The 17,780-nt window shown below is 43.8% G+C and overlaps 1 protein-coding gene and 1 non-coding gene across 5 annotated transcripts in view; one reads left to right on the forward strand and one right to left on the reverse strand.

Annotated features, from left to right (window-relative positions):
* PPEF1 (protein phosphatase with EF-hand domain 1) overlaps window positions 1-15,956 on the reverse strand; it is a 43,302-nt gene extending 27,346 nt beyond the window's left edge. Inside the window, exons 1-2 of one of the 4 annotated variants that reach the window (XM_075775923.1) lie at window positions 15,714-15,956; window positions 4,503-4,706 (exon numbers count right to left, since the gene is read on the reverse strand). In XM_075775923.1, coding sequence (XP_075632038.1) covers window positions 4,503-4,566 — 64 coding nt within the window. In that variant the 5' untranslated portion in view covers window positions 4,567-4,706; window positions 15,714-15,956. Of the gene's footprint in view, window positions 1-4,502; window positions 4,707-10,121; window positions 10,480-15,312; window positions 15,431-15,713 lie in introns of those variants that run through there. The other 3 variants (XM_075775937.1, XM_075775933.1, XM_075775946.1) reach the window with 3 other exon arrangements.
* Window positions 15,957-16,080: 124 nt separating this feature from the next.
* TRNAV-UAC (transfer RNA valine (anticodon UAC)) lies at window positions 16,081-16,153 on the forward strand. Its single transcript has one exon. It is a non-coding gene; the product is annotated as a tRNA-Val (tRNA).
* The last annotated feature ends 1,627 nt before the right edge of the window (window positions 16,154-17,780 follow it).

Raw genomic sequence — 17,780 nt, forward strand, 5'->3', positions numbered from 1 at the left:
AGCTGACATTAAGATTAAGCCCTGTAAAACTGAGATTTAAAAAGTGTTTTCTGATAATGAATACATGATGCATTTTCTGTTTCTGTCTTTGAGGACAGATCCCAAACTAGCTGACTTGCTCAGGCCTGTATTATTAGAAACATTCCCCATTTCGTTGTCCTGAAGACACTACCCATGTAAGAAGTTAGCCATGTTCAGCTGATGGGCAGTATGTGGGTTTTGGGAACGTAAGGAAAGGAAGAACAGTTTGACCTAACAACAAAATGTATTTCTTTATCCAGCTGCAGTAAAAAGCTTCAGGTTGCAATTTGTAACATGCACATTGTGTAATGATAGAATTTGTAAGAGCCTCTCTTAACAGAAAGGTTTTGCCTGCACAGCTGTACCAGCAAGCCAGCAAAATTCAAACCTTAGGATAAAATGTTAACAAATGGTATTAAAGGGCTGAATAGATGTTTAAATAGTTGCTTAAATAGACATGCCAAAAGGCACACAGCTGTATCTTTGGCTAGCTTGGTGAACAAAGGAACACTCAACCCAAGAATTCAATGGGACATGTCAGAAGACCATTTTTGACTATGTGCACAATACACAACTCAGCACTTTAAGAAGTTCTGTCTACTATTGTTCCAGTCTGGAAAACTGCTGGAAACTTCACTGAAGGACAGTTGCCAAGACTGCAGCCTGGGGTAAAGGGCCGGCTGCCTACAGGCCCCAGTCACACCACAAACAGATCACATTCCCTTAGCTGCTCAGATAAAAGTTTATCAAGCAGAACAACATCTGATGGCACAAAGAGGTCCTTGGGTGGGCGCTGCCCTGTGGGGAGAGCTCCTGACACCTCTGTCAAGCAATTAGCACTGCGTGAACAGTGGCCACCAGCAAGAACTGTGCAGGACGACAGGAGCTCCAGGAGCTGATGCCCACCTGATCCCTCCCCACCATGTTGCCAATCCCCCCTGCTACTCGATACCCAAAGGGCAGCAGCTCTTAGGAGCCAGGGCATGGAACATGGGTGGCAGTACCACTGGGAGCCAGGGCGTGGAACATGGGTGGCAGTAATGCTGCCAGCAGGAAGACAAGAGGAAAGGCGGGCACGCATGCCCTCAGCATTACAGGTGATCACTGCAGCTCCAACAGACCTGGAGGGAGGAGTGAGAGCAGAAGGCTGGAGGGACTGTGCTCAGCCTGAAAAAACCATGAGCTTGGGAGAGGAGGAGCAGTAACTTCTGCTGTTGCACAGAGCTGTGACTCTCTAGTGCTTTAAGGATGCTTATCCAGTAAGATCAACTAACTTTGAGAAAAACACTCCTCGGTCACCTGTCAACTTTTTTTTTTTTTAAGATCAGCTAGAGAGGAATAAATGCATGTTTCATATACTTATCATCCAGAGGAGCACACCATTTACTATACAAAAATCAGAACAAAATGCAGCTACTGCCTTGAATATCTAGCAGCTGAAATAATGGCAAATTCAAATCTAGCCATTCGCTCAAATTATGGTCAGAAGGGGACTCTGTATTAACATGCTTAGCCCTACAGAGCACTAACGGGGTAGTCAAGAGGTATTACATGCATCCCTGCATAACAATGAGAGGAAGACAGGGTTATTGGATCCTGCACCTGTCCCAGTGCAACCACATCGGCACCACCATATACTTGCGTGGTAACAAAAAATGAGAGTAAGGTAGATGGCAGCTCTCAAGAGATGTCACATTTACTCACTTAAGGTTGAACATAATTCTTTCTTGACTGGTTGCTTAGCTCTTTCCCCCTACCTCTTTTTCCCAGTACTCTCACCAGGATGCCAGTAAATAAGTAGACAGGGCCAGAAATGTCAAGCCTTTGCCTCCAGCCCTGCAGCTAACACCTCACTTCAAGGAGTTTCCTAAGGAACTCAACTCTGAATAGCTCAGCATAGGACACAGATAAAAAAGTCTTTATGCTTCTGATCTTGGGAGCACCAAGTCAAAGCAGCTGCAGGGCAACTCTGTCGAAGGTACGAGGACCAAAGGAATACACTAATCTTATTTCCTGATACTCCCAGGAGCTCTTTTCTGAGATGAACATTTGATCAGAAGCATGGAAACAAAACTGAGACATTATCCTGAATTCCACAGTTTGACACAATCACCACTGCACAGCACTGCAAATTCATGAAAAAAAGAGGAAACTAAAACCTACACTGAAGTCTTATCATGAATATGCTTATATTTTATTACAGTTGCCAAAAGGAACAGTTGGTACAGAAAAAGAAAACAAGAAATAACAACCAACAATCCATACTAATGCTTTTATTTCCCCCTGCGAAACAGCAAAGAAAAGCTCTGTACTAGAGGGACAACTGTTTAGACTAGTCAATTATTTTAGCTGATCACAAATACCAGGGATTTTGAGACTGGGATAAGTGGCACCCCCTGAGTGAGAATGATTTTTTTCTTAAACTGAGAGTTATGCAGGTAAAGAAAAATGTCCACAGAAAAGTGAGTCTATTAATAAATGCATAACATCATGGAAGCTTTTTAATAAAAATACTTAAAGGTGTCATAATAGCATGTTTTTTGCTTATTTTACCATTAATAAGTATACAGCATAGTTAAAGTGGTAAAGTTTTCTAGCCCAGACAAGGCCAAAATCAGGAAAGACTCCCATCCTACAGATATTGCATCTGTCCTACAAAAATCCTCCTGCCTGAAGGAAATGTAATCCTTATATGACAAAGAGCACCCTTCATACCCTACACCAACACTGAGATCTCTCTTATTTTCTGTTCTTTCTGGAATTTCCCACCACCACAGACCTGAAAGCCTGACACATCACAGCAAGGCTGTCATCAACCTTTCTGTTTAGAAGAGTACCTAAGGGGCAAAGCACAGCCACCAGCACAGAAAGTGTTTTCCAGCATCAGAACCATTAAACTTCCCATTAAAGTCCCCCTGGGTTGCTTAATGGTCCTGAGCACTTAACACGGCACAGTTCCACTGGTATCACATAATGCAGATATATATCAACCACTATAGTTAATGTTGCAAATCTAACAGAGTATTTCCTGTAATTTTTTTTAATTGTACTTATTACAGTGCTGTTATTCTCAGGACTGAATCAGAACATGATTTTCACACTAGGCTAAACTGCATCTGTAAAAGAAATTGTTATCAGTTACAGAAGGTCTCTACACCAGCAAGTACCTGCTAAATTCATATTATTAATGCATTAGAGAGATGTACAGCCTCAGGCTGCAGATAGAATGATGGTTCAGCATCATTTCACTACCGCTGAAGCGCAGAAAGACTACCATCCAGCAACTGAAGAGGACAAAACATTGTCAAACAAGCACACAAAATTGTAAGCCAGCTTTGGGGTAGCAAAGCCTGGCTCCACACCAATGTGTATTGATGGTTGCAGACTGAGAAGGAGTACAGCTCCTCATGCCTACTCCAAGCTTCTGCACCCTCAGAAATATTCCCAACTCGCTCATCTGTGAGGCCTTGCAAGGCACATATATGCATAGCATGCAAATCCAAAGAGGAAGGACCACTTCCCAGTTACAGGTAGGTCTGGGACTCCAGATGTTTCCATTCTACTTCCACTGCTGTGATACAGCACTGATGCTGCTGTGACTGCCAAGCAACGTACACAAAGCTGAGGGCTACCCTTAGACCAGTCAACCTGGATCTCTATAACCATGACTAAGTGCTTCTGCTTCTTAGTCACCAGTTTCCTGTGACTTGGCTTGGTAGCCAAAAAGATCCTTTTCAACCATGGCTGTTCAGCATAATAATCTCCTAAGACTACGCACAGGGCCATGTAACATGGCTCTGCAGACATGTAAATTGTACTTTAATGACAAACTTTGAAAGAGAAGACAAAGGGTCTGAACAAAGGTCTGAGCCAATCCTGGAACCCACCCGCCTGTGCAAAGCCTAGTGTGTTCATACCAGGGTGTGGCATTATTAAAAGCAGGGGGATGATGCAGTGTTTTTTTAATTGAACATTTAATCAGGTACTGTGGAGACTTTCAACTGACAGCCTCAGTGACTGTCAGGGAGAATTTCAAGCCAGGCACTTGGTATGACAGAAAATTGATTCTGAGAGTCATTGTAATAGCTTGTTTCATAATTGGGGTCACTCAGCAGCAGGGAAATTGGGACAGTTTGCCCAGGAACCCTGTGTTGTGAAAGGCCACAAAAGGTCCCCCTCGATACCTTACCCCATACGCTTTGCCAGTGACAGAGCGAGCGCAGACACACCTGAAATTTAGCTTCTGTCCCAGATGCTGCGAATCTTTTCCAACCCAATCTATAGATGTTAGAGGTGGTCTACAATTGCCTTCTGACCTCAGCCAGCATCAAAAAGCTAGTCTTTTAAAAAGATAATTAGAAAATATTTTTCTCTGAACAAGTATTTTGACAACAGGACTGGTGGAAAACATTACCTTGCAATCCTCTTCTGGTGTTACAGAGAGAACAACCACTGACTCTGAAGACAAAGGCAGTACTCACCTTTCTCTGACCTCCTGTCAGTTACAGAACTGCTGCACCCCATGGTTCCAATGATGCTGCCCATCAGTTTTAATTGGTGCTGATACAAAGCATGTTTCTCTCGGTTGTTAGAATTGCATACATTTCCTGTGCTGTTCCTTCAGCAATGAGGATTGTCCCCCTCGGGGTCCTGTGCTCTTCCTAGCACTCCTAACAGGGAGAAGACTGGGAGGGAGGGAGACGAAAAAACCAAAAAGGTGTTTGACAACACAGAATCTAAAGTACCTACAGCTCAAACAAATTACTGTACAGCATGTCCTACACAAACTGGACCTGATGAACCATGCTAGGTTTATTTTTCACATCTGATCACTTTCAGCTTGCATTCAAGACAGATAAACACAGTAATTAATACAGTTTACTTCTTACATGTTAGCTGAAAGTTAATGTGCACCAGTCATTTCTTAATCTGAAACATAGCTATTTAAAGCCTTACTACAAGGGACTACAGAGATATGTTACTCTTAATTCTTGTAATTTGAAAACTGGAACTGCAGAATTTTAAGGACTTTAAATTACATATGATACTACTGCTAAAAAACCCCCAAACCTCAGCCCTCCTAACACTATTGAACTGGTGTCCTGCCACCCCATTTATGACTATTCCTGTCACCACCACCAAATTTACAAGGAGAGAGAGTGCCATAGCAAATTGTTTCATTATCAGATTCATTTAAATAAAAGATCCAGTTTTCTGTTGCATTTCTACTGAAACATTCCAAATAAAAAATTTGGCTTCATTAAATAAATGAACAAAGTACATTTTGCAGTGGGGTCTTCTGGGTTTTTCTCCTGGCACTTACTCATCTCTTTACTAACTGGTATCATTTGCTAATGCAATACACTTTCTATTCAACAAGTTCAAATGAATCCAATTCCCCTGAGATACGAAAAGGGTTAAGACAAGAAAGTCACTGATGCTCTTAGAGAGACCGAACTTTGTTTTAGCTAAAGATTTCTTACATGATCACACTGATCCCTCTTTCCCCGTCTCCAGAGATACGTTTCACTCTAGCATGTCTGACATGTCTGAATTATTGCATTTGTTGTTTTGTTTCACTGGTATTAATTTTCTTTTAACTTGACTTTTAAAACAAAGAAGAAATTCATCAGCATAAAATGAATACTTAACTACTATTCTTTTCCTTTGGCTTTACTAGCAGAAGTAAAAATAACAGGAGGATGAGAGAGAGGAAAACATAAATGCCTAACTAGCTTATTTTGAATTTTAATAGTTAGAATACATTTATTGTTGTGGGACTATTTACAGCTTTTTATGTATTATATTACATTATATTACATTAATATCACACAACTGTTTGTAGTAGTGTGACTATTTTCAGGGTCCCACAACACAAGGGTATCCTACACTTGAGTTGGGTCTGCCACCTTCTAGTCAGTATTTCAGGAAAGTAGGATTTTAGGGTTTTTCCCCACAATGGACTGCTTTTCTTCCTTCTGAAGGAGCTATCATGAAATCCAAAGAAGTGCTGTTACATTAATTTTGAGCCAATCAATGGCTTTGACAGCATCAAATACAGCACTCATATTGCTAATAGCTCAAATTTGTCTTCTCTCCAAACAATTGTTGTTCTCCTGAATACTAGCTCCTCACTTGCCCTCTTAGAGGAATCTCAAGTCTTCATTAATCCATGTCAAACTAGTCAGCCATGACTTGAATTGTGATCTGAAGACTAGGCCCAAGAGCAAAACAGAGCTTACAATCTAATTCCTATTGCAGTGAGACTATCTTCATTAAAGGGCAGGTCAGTTTGTGCCCAGCAACTGGGCAACGGGAGCCCCAAACAGAACCATCATGCAACTCAGGACAGCACCCAAGCCATAGCAAACAATGGGCTGACCGAAGAAAGGGGGATCTGAATCACTATCGCACCCGACTTCAATGATTTAAGCTTTTCTCCCAGTCATCCCCAGTCTTCCCTCCACCTACGTCTAAATTCACACCTTTTAGCACTTCCTTGAGCAAAGAAATAAAAAAGATAGAGACATAGGGACAGAAATTTTATGGTAATAGCAGTAAAGGAAGCCTGAAACATACACTCAAAGCTTGGAGGAAAACTTGCACAAATATATCCTATCATTAAATCTCCTAAAAAGTACAAATCAGGCCATCAAAGAGCTAGCCCAGGGGAATAATCACCCCCTTAAGTCCCAAATGCTTGCATCCTGAAGTGGACATAGTGAACATTCAACCTGCTATCCTATTTCCTGATGGCTTCTCAGGTGGCTACAGAGCAACCCTGGCCGCCAACCTGCCTGTCCAGATTCCAGACCAGTCACACCTATTAAAGACTCCAGCAAACAGGGTCTCCACCCAGGGCCAGCAAATTCACTTTCTGCCATTCTAATCATACTAAAGAATCATGAACAAGGGGAACAAGCCACTCTGGAAAGAGCTGGTGCTTCCCCCAGGCCAGAGCTCTTCATTGCTCCTAATTGAGCTGCTCCAAAGGAAAAAATCTCTCCCCTCCCGGTCCTCAAGTACGTTGGTTCAAGCCAAATCCCACTCCATGTCAAACCCTGCCTTCCTGGGCAAAGGCATAGAAAAATACCAGGCAAAGGTCATGAAGGCCTTCCACGGTGAAGAAGGTTGAAAAACAAGCATTTAAAACATTGGAGTAATTTCTGTGAGCTATTTACTATACAGTGCAGCAATGTCTGGTGAAGAATCATTTGCCATTATAAAATTCCCCCAAATGTTGGCTGATGAAATGGAAAGCTGAGCTTTTACCAAGGTATTGAAAAAGGCGTCAGAAATATAAGGTAGCTGGATGAGAATTTGGGACACAATGCTGTGTTAGCATTCTGGGTACTAAACCACTGATTTACCCTTAAAAGAGAATCTGTCATGTTCACTAAAAAGCAGACAGTAATTCAATTTCTACAAGCCGGTGATCTCTCCCATTTTTAGATATAACTCCAAGAAATTGCTACATTTCTCTCAGTTCAGCAAAAAGGCAATTTTGTGATGGACAGACACTGAATACACAGCCCATCCACTGAAGCAAAATAAAATGTCATTCCAACCATGCCAATAGACACGCACCAAGCTAAGCCAGAGTGGCACATGCTGCTCTTCTTCTGGATAGGAGTCACTGAAGGTTACACTGCGGCAAATGCCCAGAAAGTTGGGTTTCAGAACCTGACCTGTTGAGAGCCTGATTTAGAGAGATAATGAATCAGCACCAGTTGATCCGGATCTAATAGGTGCTGCCCAAAATCAATCATGCCTTCAGTTTGTCAGTCACGTAAAGACCAGGCTGCCTAAAGAATAATGGAAATCTTGTAAAGATTTATAGCTGACTTTTAATGAAATCAGGCTGCAGGTCCTTTGGGCAGAGAGCCATCCTTTCAAGCGTACCTTATCTTTTAAAATTAGATGAGCTGTGCTACTGGCAGACATGTATAAGCTAGGTCAAGCCTGAGGATATGGAAGCCATACGAATAAGAGCTACTAGGCTTTAACTTCTTATTCCTGCTTCACTCGATTTGTTTCTTACCTTTGATGATCAAAGAATGAAAGGTTCCTCCCTTTATTTTTGTTGGGATTTCCACAATTGTGCTACTTCCCCTACAAGTTGTTTCAATGGCAACCTCCAGCAAGGTGCCTCCTTTCCATACTTGCCCCTTTCTCAACCGTATTTGTGAACAGGTAGTTATAATCTCCTTCCACAACATCTCTTAGAAAGTACATTTGGTTGGAGAGGTCATGAGATAGGGACAATTTTCTACGTAACAATCAATCAGCTGGATGGATGGGTGGATGCTTCCAATGACAGGGGCCTTCCTTTGATGTCTTCTTGCCATTAATTCTTAAATTTTCTGTAACTCACAGACTTTAGAATCGTTTTTCTTTGGAAATGACGACTGTAAAGAACTGAGAAACAGATACTATAACATGGGTTTATGATGGATTTGCTTCTGTGCATCGCTGAGGGAATGAAGCAGTAAAGAGCAAAATACCCTAGAGAATCCAGACATTAAACCACAACACCCAGGTTAGCACCTGTGGAGGGACAACTTTTCAAAACTGTCTTGTTGACAGAGTTGGGATTGTCAAGGATGGGAGTCTAGAGATGAGTTAAAGATTTCATTAGCTGGAAGACTCATCCTGCAGAAAGTAGGATGAAGCAGCCCCAGTCAACTAACAGAGTGAAAGAGAACCTGGCTATGGCACACAAGAACTCTAATTTTGACACCAATGTTGAATTTGGTATGCCAAAGGGCTGATACGAGAACATCAAACATAGGAAAAGCAGTATGTACTTGGGTCTCTGTTATTTTACATCCATGGGAAAAACTGACATTTCTATTAAGTGACTTTCAGTGATTATATATGTGAAAGAAAGAAATCAGAAAGCCTTTTTGCTTACAGGTAATTTCTTCAGCCTGCTCACAGAAGCAAGGCTAAGCTCAATATAGAACTGATGGAATAATTTCTAGCAGTGGCTGTGTGATAGATTGCAGTGTTTGGGCCAGGAATCAATAGGGAATGGATGTAGTAAGATACCGGAAAGCCAGCAAAGCTTGAAAGAAAATAGGATGAAGACAGACTGGCTCATTTAGGTGGACTCATATTCCTGAGCCCAAAAACACACTGCAAAAAGAAATGAAAGCAAGAGCTGCAAAGGTGTGAACATGCAGAGATTGTTCAAGCAATCACCGAGTTCACGAACTGCACGCAAATCCAAAGAGGATCTGTAGAAAAATGATGGGAGAATGCCAGTTCATGTTATTTCCAATCAATAAAGGATACATTTACACAAAACATTTGCACTTTTTTGTGCAGAAAATAAATAAACAAACCAAGCAAACTCATTTTTTCCACAGGAAGACTTTGGGGAGAATGTTTTTAAAAAAGAGAGAGAGTAGCAAACACAAGTGCACAAACAGGGTGCAGACCACCCTGAAGTGTAAGCAAAGCTACCATATCCTTTCCAGAAATGTTAAATGCCTCTAGGGGGAGATTTCTTTAGGAAGCAAGAAGAAAACTAAAAATCCCAAAGCTAGTTCTAGCAAACTAGACCCAATTGAACTGTCAAAGTTAACAACCGTTATAAGCAAAATCTGAATCACACATTGTCCTGCAGTTAATGAGCAAGGTCTTAATGACATCCCATGTAATTCTCCTTACTTTAAGGGGGAAAGTGGTAAAAAAGCAAAGCTCTAAAACAGAATAAATATGTGCTGAAATCTGAGCCAGTTTAAAAATGAAATTCATGCTTCAGCTGAAATTCATATTGGTTTTAATAAAGTTTAAGTTAAGCATCAGAACGAGGTTAAAAATTATCATAATAAAAATACCTTTTCCTAAAACAAAAAGTACATGAAATACAGTAGTCTCAAAGCTATTTGATCTCATCTGTACTCAGAAGTTCTGGATAACTGATCCAGTCCAGGTAAAACTTTATAGTTTGAAGCACAGTGATTTTTCTCAGGGTAAAATCATAAATAGTCACACATACTTCTGTCATTCCCTACATAGACTTAGGACGAAATCAATGTGCTCTTTAAAAGTGACCTAAAAATATATATATATACCCCACCCAGAGATATTACCTGTTTCTTCTTTCTGCTTCAGCAGTACCAAGACTTTTTTCCACAAGAATACCTTTAGAAGATTCTTTTTTTTAAGAGAAAGCAGCCCCCTTTTGGAAGCAGAACTGCATGATGAGGGGTGCAGCTCTGCAGAACAGGTGCTCCAGTTCTCTCTGGAGCTCAGGAGCTGCAATGCACTTGCTCTCCACCTATTTATACAGCTTCCTGAGAGGAAATTTCTTGAGCACTGCTCTTCAGAAACGGTCAGGGGAAAACGTCGTTTTCATCGTCCAGCCTGATGCGAAAGCTCATGGCTGCAGCCCTCCAGCTGCACTGTTCGTGTGCTATTGAAGAGCTGTTTTGTCACCATGCCTCCTGAATCTCAGGCAGAGAAAGGGATGGGCTGAAGTTATCTGCTTCGCATCTGAAGTCACATGATCTCTTTCAAGAGGAACGGCCTTTCTGCTGTGTTGAGGCAATGATTTGCATTTTAGCAGATCTAGCACACTGGGAAAAAAAACATAAAGGCTGTCCAGGCATTTGCTTATCTGATGTGATTGGCATGGTTATGAACCATTGAAAGAAATACTGAATTTACCACGAAGCATTGTATCTGTATGTTAGTTATACAGGTGTTCTCCAAAACACTCGGTCATACCTAGATATGGGACAAGTACGAAGCACTCAAATCTTGCGCTTGGAAACACTGCGCTAATGCCTGTACACTTCATTTCTTCATATGCATGCACACGTTCTCCCCATAAATGTGTGACTGGAATTCAGTGGGCTCGGTTCATGTTTCAGCTTGTCTGCTCCTTGTGCAACTCCTGGGATCTGACAAGCCGAGAACGCTGTAGCACTGCTCCCCTGTGTGGTCAGGAAGCCGTGGCACCGCATGCTTTGAAATCAAACCCTGACCCCTGGTAGCAAGGCCTGCACCTCTGACCTAGCTCCTTGCCATGCTGACCACAGACTCTCAGTCACTGCACAGGTGCCCAGAGCCATCACACCCAAAGCGATTTGTTACTGCCCACCGCTAGCACAACAGCCCCTGAGGGATCTGTTCCTTCTGGCAGTATATCGATAGCATGGGGACACTGAGATTTTGAACACATACACCACCAAACCACTCAAAAATATGAGATGTCAGCAGAAGCACGATATTGTAGTATCACCAATACCACTTGGGCCCAGTCTTCAGCATCACTCATCCCCACCACACCACCTTTTTGCCTAGTCTGTCCTTCCATCCCTCTCCAAAAGCTGGGGCTGCTGCTGTGCAGTGAGCATGGGGGCCTGTGGGTCCAAAGAGGACCACGCATTAGAAAAGCATGCTGTGGTGGGAGAAAGCTCCACACGGATGGGCAGAAGATGGAGATCACTGTGCCACTTACTCTGCAGCCTCTCCATGTTACAGTCCCATCAGAACTGGATAGGTAGCAAAAGATTCCTGAGAACAGAGACAAAGCAAGATCTTCACCCTCCTGCCCCTGCCCCAAACGTCTAATAATACTGTAACGTAGTATTTTCAGGAAATTTTTGCCATCAGTCTGGTGACAGTTTTAAAGGCATCAACCACCACTGTGAAGGACGGAGTGATCAAATCATCTTTTGAGACAGACAGACAACTGCCCTTACTGTGACAGAATAGATAGGTTTATGAATGTGCAAAAGATATGTAAAGTGCCAAACCAGCAAAGCAGAAGGCACTGTGTGAATGCACTGGTTTGATTCACTGAGCCAGTCCTTTGAGGTTCTGGAGTCCCAGACACAAGCTTCCACTTTCAAAGCTGTTTCTCTCCTGTGAGATGAGAAAATAAATGGAATACATACCAGGCGTGATAATTCTGCATGACCCAGAAGAGTTTTGATGTTTGTTTTTCTGGCAGGATGCACTTTCCCTGATCAGAGTTACAGTAGCTAATCATTTATGTATGATCACGCTGTTCTGCCAAAATGCATGCAAGCAAAAATACATCGTAACCTCTTTCCACGGCACTCTGGGGATTGACATTATTTAGAAAACATTTACTGTACCTGATAAATTCATCTACATTGGCATTTACCAAGATCTCTGCATAATGAGAGGCTATAAGGTTTGGTTCAACAGCCAACAAATCCATCAGAAATGTTTCATCCAAGATCAATGGGAGAGGGATCAAACCCTTAGCTGTTAGGTTCTGCAGGACAAAGTCTCCACTGCATGTTTTCTTTTGTTATTCATGGAAGTTGTTTGTCCTGTTAGTGGTCTGACGTGACCAAGCAACTTGATAAAGAGTCAGTCTTGCTGGACTGAGCCACCTCTCCAGTTACCTATAGGGATCACAGTAACATGCAACTTGAGGAAATACAACTGAGCTTTCCAAATTAACCATCCCTGTTCAATTCCAAGGACATAGGCTGTACCAAAGAAGACCATTCTCCTTTCTACACAGGGCAAAGAGAACATACCAGTCCCACTAACATGGTCACAGATACTACTGCTTTTCTGTTCAGCAGTCATGTATCACATGCACACTTAAGATGCTGAAAAGGGTTTTAGCATCAACAGCTGCAACATAAAGTAGGCCAAAAAATTCTGACAATATGTTGTTGAGCAGTCTAGCATGACAAGAAAAAACCCAGTTAAGTTGCTAGTGCAGAAATCGGGACATCCCTTTACAAGCAGCCCTTCTTGATGTAATAGCACGTATTCTGTTTTCCAAATACTTTGGAAACACTAACCTCCTGAGCAAGCCTCCATGCAGGCATTCCACATACATAATTCAAATTCTGCTTCAGGCCTATTTCTCAGAAGCACCCACTACAAAGTAATGTAACTAATATTTTTCAGAAAGACTGAAGATAATCATAGTCAAAGTGAATGTGCTCCTTCTGAGTTCTGACCGTCGTTCCCCTCCTCTTACTCTACCAAGCTCAAGTATTTTTATGTGACCCAACAAAATATTTTAAAGTACTAGCCAGGGGACAAGTCCCTACCTGAGAGACCTGGATGTCCAGTCACAAACAGAAAGAATAAAAAGAATAGAAGAAATGAAGAGAGAAATAAATGTCTAGAACAATTTTAAACTGTCTCAGTCTGTGAGAGGACAGAAACCTGTTCTCACAATCAGGAGGAGTAGGTTAATTTGGGTGAACAGGAAAAGAAATCTCACACACACACCCCCTGACATTTCTGGGTGAGATCATGAATAACAGACATCAAAACTAGCATCCTTGGCAAAAGGAACACAAAATCAGAAATGTGAAAGAATGGCAGCTGTAGGGTCTCCAAACTACTGAAGGCCAAGAAACTAGACCAGAACACAATGAAAGCATCAGGATACCTTTTGTAGGAACGAGAACAAATCTTTTAAAAAAGGAAAAATTCCCAAATTATCAGTTGAATGCGTATTATTCTGGGAAGCAATGACTAATGACCTAATTTGCACAATTCTACCTCCCTCACAAGTTCGCTTCAGCCTCCACTTAGAGCTTATAGAGATGATAGCTATCTACAGCACTCAGGCTTTGCCAAGTCTTAGTAAAGCAACATGAGGAAAAAAAAATGGGTACAAGAATTGCCAAATGACAGCTTGATCTGCATTTTGTTGGTCTGGTGAGCCATAAGCTGCACAGAGTGCAAAACCTGCATCCTGAAGCCTCAAGCCTACCGCATCGTCTCTTCCCAAAAGGTGCTTCTGGGTTAAATCATGCTCTCCAGGTCAGAGGGGTACACAGATTTCACTCATACACTAATGATCAGTATGTAAAAGGATTTTTTAATTTTTTAATTGTTTTTTTAAAGACTGGGAACTGCCAACTACTAAGTGCAGCCATCATATATGTGATAGGGAGTAAGCAAAGTCTATGGAAATAATTTTCTTCACTTCTATTTTCATCTTATTATTATGAAATTGCTTCTAATGACAGAAAGACAAATTTTTCTACCTTGTAACAGTAAATCGTCTTCTGCTTCAGCAAAATATTATTAATTTCAAGAGCCAAGGCATCTACGATATTTAGCTACAAATAATACACTGTTTTGCTTACAGGCACCACATGCTTCTGAAAATGAACAAACTTATCTTTCATATTGCAAATAATAGTTTGTAACTTTTAACCACAGTCCTGTAAACACTGTACAGATGCCTTATTTTGTACTTAACAAGCCACTCCCTTTACGATGTGAGGATTTAGTATGGTGAGGACTGAGGTAATGCAAATAGTGCAAAACCCCAGGTAAAGCATAACAGATGAAACAAGGCAATTGTTGTTAGATGTAATAGATGACAAAAAAGTCCCTGAATGAACACCTGATGCAGAAGGGCACAGAACTGCACAGAAACAGCTGCGCTGCTCTGTACCCTCACAAAAAGCTATCTTTTACAGCAGATACACCATCAATCCAACAACCCTAATAATCTTGGATATTGCCGGATGGGAGTAGGGGGTGAGCAGACTGTACGAGCAGCTCGATCAGCTTCCCTTTAGCAAAGATACATCTACGAACACTTAGCCCTTCTCGTGCTACATCCACACGTAACAAAACTTTTTTTTTCCCCACAAAAATCCAGTTGCAAAGAAGTATCGTGCACAACGCCTCCTCACACCGACCTGCGTAGTACGAAACGCCGCGGTCTGGGGCCGGGGGGGGGGGGGGGGGGGGAGGCGGTGAGCACGAGCACGGGGAGCCCCCTGCTGGCGCCGCAGCACCGCACCGGGAACCCCCCACGGCCCCGCCCGCCCCGTGGGCTGCGCCGCTTCCCCCCGAGCACCCCGGCCCAGCCACCCCCCGCCGCTCCCGTTCCGCCGTGCAGGCACGGGCGGGTTTTACGGGCGGCAGGACGAGGTGCAGCGGGTTGGGCGAAAAGGTCGGTTCTCAGGGCCTCTGCCTTGTGTTTAAAGAAAAATCCTCGACCTTCTCAAGGTATATTTATAAAGCAAATGGTCTCGCTTTCACGCCTCATTTTAAAAGCACTCATTAGTGTGTCCCATGCTGTGTCTGAGGACATAAATCGTAACTTTCACAGATCCATTAGGCACCACGCAACAGCTTTCTCAAGGGCATTATTGCCACTGACAAACTTCAGGCTCTGCCTTCTCTCTCCGCACGCTATTTTAAACGCCATCTCCTGTACCCAGGAAATCATCTGCACCTTCCTCCCCCACTGAAAAGAGAGCTGAACCACCACGCAGTAAGCGGTGGAGCACCTTCCCGTGACTGATTTACACGAAATCCACGCAGTCAGGTTCCCCAGAAGCCGCGGGAGGTGTTGCTGCACCTCAGCCTGCCTTTCCCATGGTTTGGTCAACCTCTTGGGTACTGAAACGTAACGCGCCAACCCAACGGTTCTCTGCTTATCTGGGAGAACAGAGCAGCTGAGCAAATCAAAGGAGCAGCAGGAAGGCTTGCCAGCCATTTCCGAAGGGGGGCTAGAGGCAATGACGTTAGGAGCCCACAGATACACCCAATACATGCACGGGAAGGCAGAGCTGACGGTACCCACTACACGCAGCGTGAAGGCCGTAAAGGGGCCCTTGCCCTCCAGGCTCGTTACCTGCCTCTCTGGGCCGAGGCCGCCAGCTCTAACGCACAGAGGAACGCCTACCGCAATCGCAAAAAAACCTTACCTGTGCTTTCCTATAGCACGAGAGCTATTAAAGTCATTTACCCCCTTCACTGAGCCTATGTAGCTAGCTGAGGGGCAGAAAACGTATTAAGATAATTTTTAATTACTACATTTTTAATTAACTAGCAATTAAAAAAAAGGCAAAAAAACCCCCAAAAGCCCGGGGGCTGCAGCTGCGGAGAGCTGTCCCGCCTTCCTTCAGAAGCTGCCCAACGACTCGCCGCGCGCCCAACGGCTGCCCGCCCACGCGAGTGCGGCGCGCGGGGGAGGGGCGGCGCGCGTGTCCACCCGCGTGGGCAGGGCGGGAGAAAGAAGCGCTTGAGCTTGTCGTCGATAGGAGCAATGCCACAGCGGTGAGCTTACGTGGCGGTTCCATAGTGTAGTGGTTATCACGTCTGCTTTACACGCAGAAGGTCCTGGGTTCGAGCCCCAGTGGAACCAGCGCCCAATTCTTCTTTTCTTGCGTTCACCCTTGGTTTTCTTCATTTCCTTTAAAGCAATGAACCTCGGTTTGCCTTTTTTTCTGGGCAACCTCATCAGCATGTAAAGAAAACGCATGTCATGCCTGCGGCAGAGGAGAAGCGGTGCGTGGTGATGTGAGCAGGAAACCCAGGCCTGGCTGGATCGTTTCAATAGCCCCTGTGTAGAAACACATTTTTCTTAAGAATATTAATATAACTTAGCCAATGTTGCTGCAGTGCTTGCTTTTTCCTCCTAAAAATCTCCATTTCCTTCAATAACGTCAATCAAAATGCAGAGAGACCCAGCACCCCAAAGCAGCCCATGCTCTCTCCACCCGTCTGCCCAGCACGGCTCTGCAGGGTACCGTACTCCCTGGGCACCATTTTGTGATGGCCAGCAGGCCCCGTGCCTCTGGTGCAGAGGGGAGGCCCAGGGCAGCACAGGGGCTGTGGGCCTCTCTGCACGGAGGCCTTGCTGAGCTGCAGGTCACTCAGGTTGGGGAGTGGGCAGCTGGAAGCCTTAAAAAAGAGTGTCGCCCCTTCTTTTAAGCCTGTCTCATGGCCATCAGGGGCCATTTTGCATCTTCACCAGGGCCCTTCTCATGAGTGCAGCTTAGGCCTGAGCTGGCTGCTGCGGAAAGGCACAAACAGGGTCTCTCCCTGCTGCAGGTCAGAGGCTTTGTCCTTGGTGGGGCTGAAGGCCCGCCTGCAACAGGAGCCGTTCCCCACAGGGAGGGCAAGGGATTCCCACCTTACTGTGGTCCCATGGCTGGGTAACCAAGGATACCGCAGAGACCAGGGGCAGTCATGGTGCCAGCAGGGAGAAGCAGTGGCCTGTGCCTCCTCCCAGGGGAAGCCAAGGGCACGTGAGCACCCACATGGCGTTGGGAAAAGGCTGCCATCCCTAAGGAGATGTCTCACTGGGGCAGACGAGCACTGTTGCTTTCACCTCTGTGTTTGGAGAAGTGTTTGAGCACTGGGGAAAGGCCAGTGCTCTTCACAGCGCACAGCTAGAAAGCATGCTTAGCTCCATCCTTGTTTTCCCCTGTACTGTGTGTATCATCATTTTTATTAATCGTGAAAAAGAGCCATGTCAGCATGCCTTGGAGCAGCTTAACTTTTGAATTAAAATGGGTTGTCTCATTTTGCACATGCATACCTTTAGAAAAGGGTAACCTCTGGGCATGGATGTTGCCACAGCATCTGTCTGTGCGTGGGAAACCTAACAAGTGCTAAGGCCAAGATGTTTCTGCAGGAGAAGGAGGAGGAGGGTCCCTTAGCTCCTCTGAGCTGGAGTTTCTCTTGAGTCTCTTTGCAGGATCAGAGCAGGCGGGTGTGATTTGCCTATCTTAAAGATGAAAGAGAAAAAATTGCTTAACTTACTTACTTTAATCAGGATCTTATTAAGTAACTTACTTCAATCACCATCATCTTAAGAAAACTATTAAACTTTGTCAGTGCTTGCTTTTCCTAAAGAAACACTCTGGGGTATGGGCAAGCTGCAGTAAGATATTTGCAGTGCAATGCAGGGATACCTGGGGTAGGTTGTAAAAGCTCTTTGGGGTAGAAAGCACTCATATATCACATAGTAAGACCTAGTAGGATAA

This window comes from Balearica regulorum, chromosome 1 (assembly GCF_011004875.1).
Source record: "Balearica regulorum gibbericeps isolate bBalReg1 chromosome 1, bBalReg1.pri, whole genome shotgun sequence".
Lineage (NCBI taxonomy): Eukaryota > Metazoa > Chordata > Aves > Gruiformes > Gruidae > Balearica > Balearica regulorum.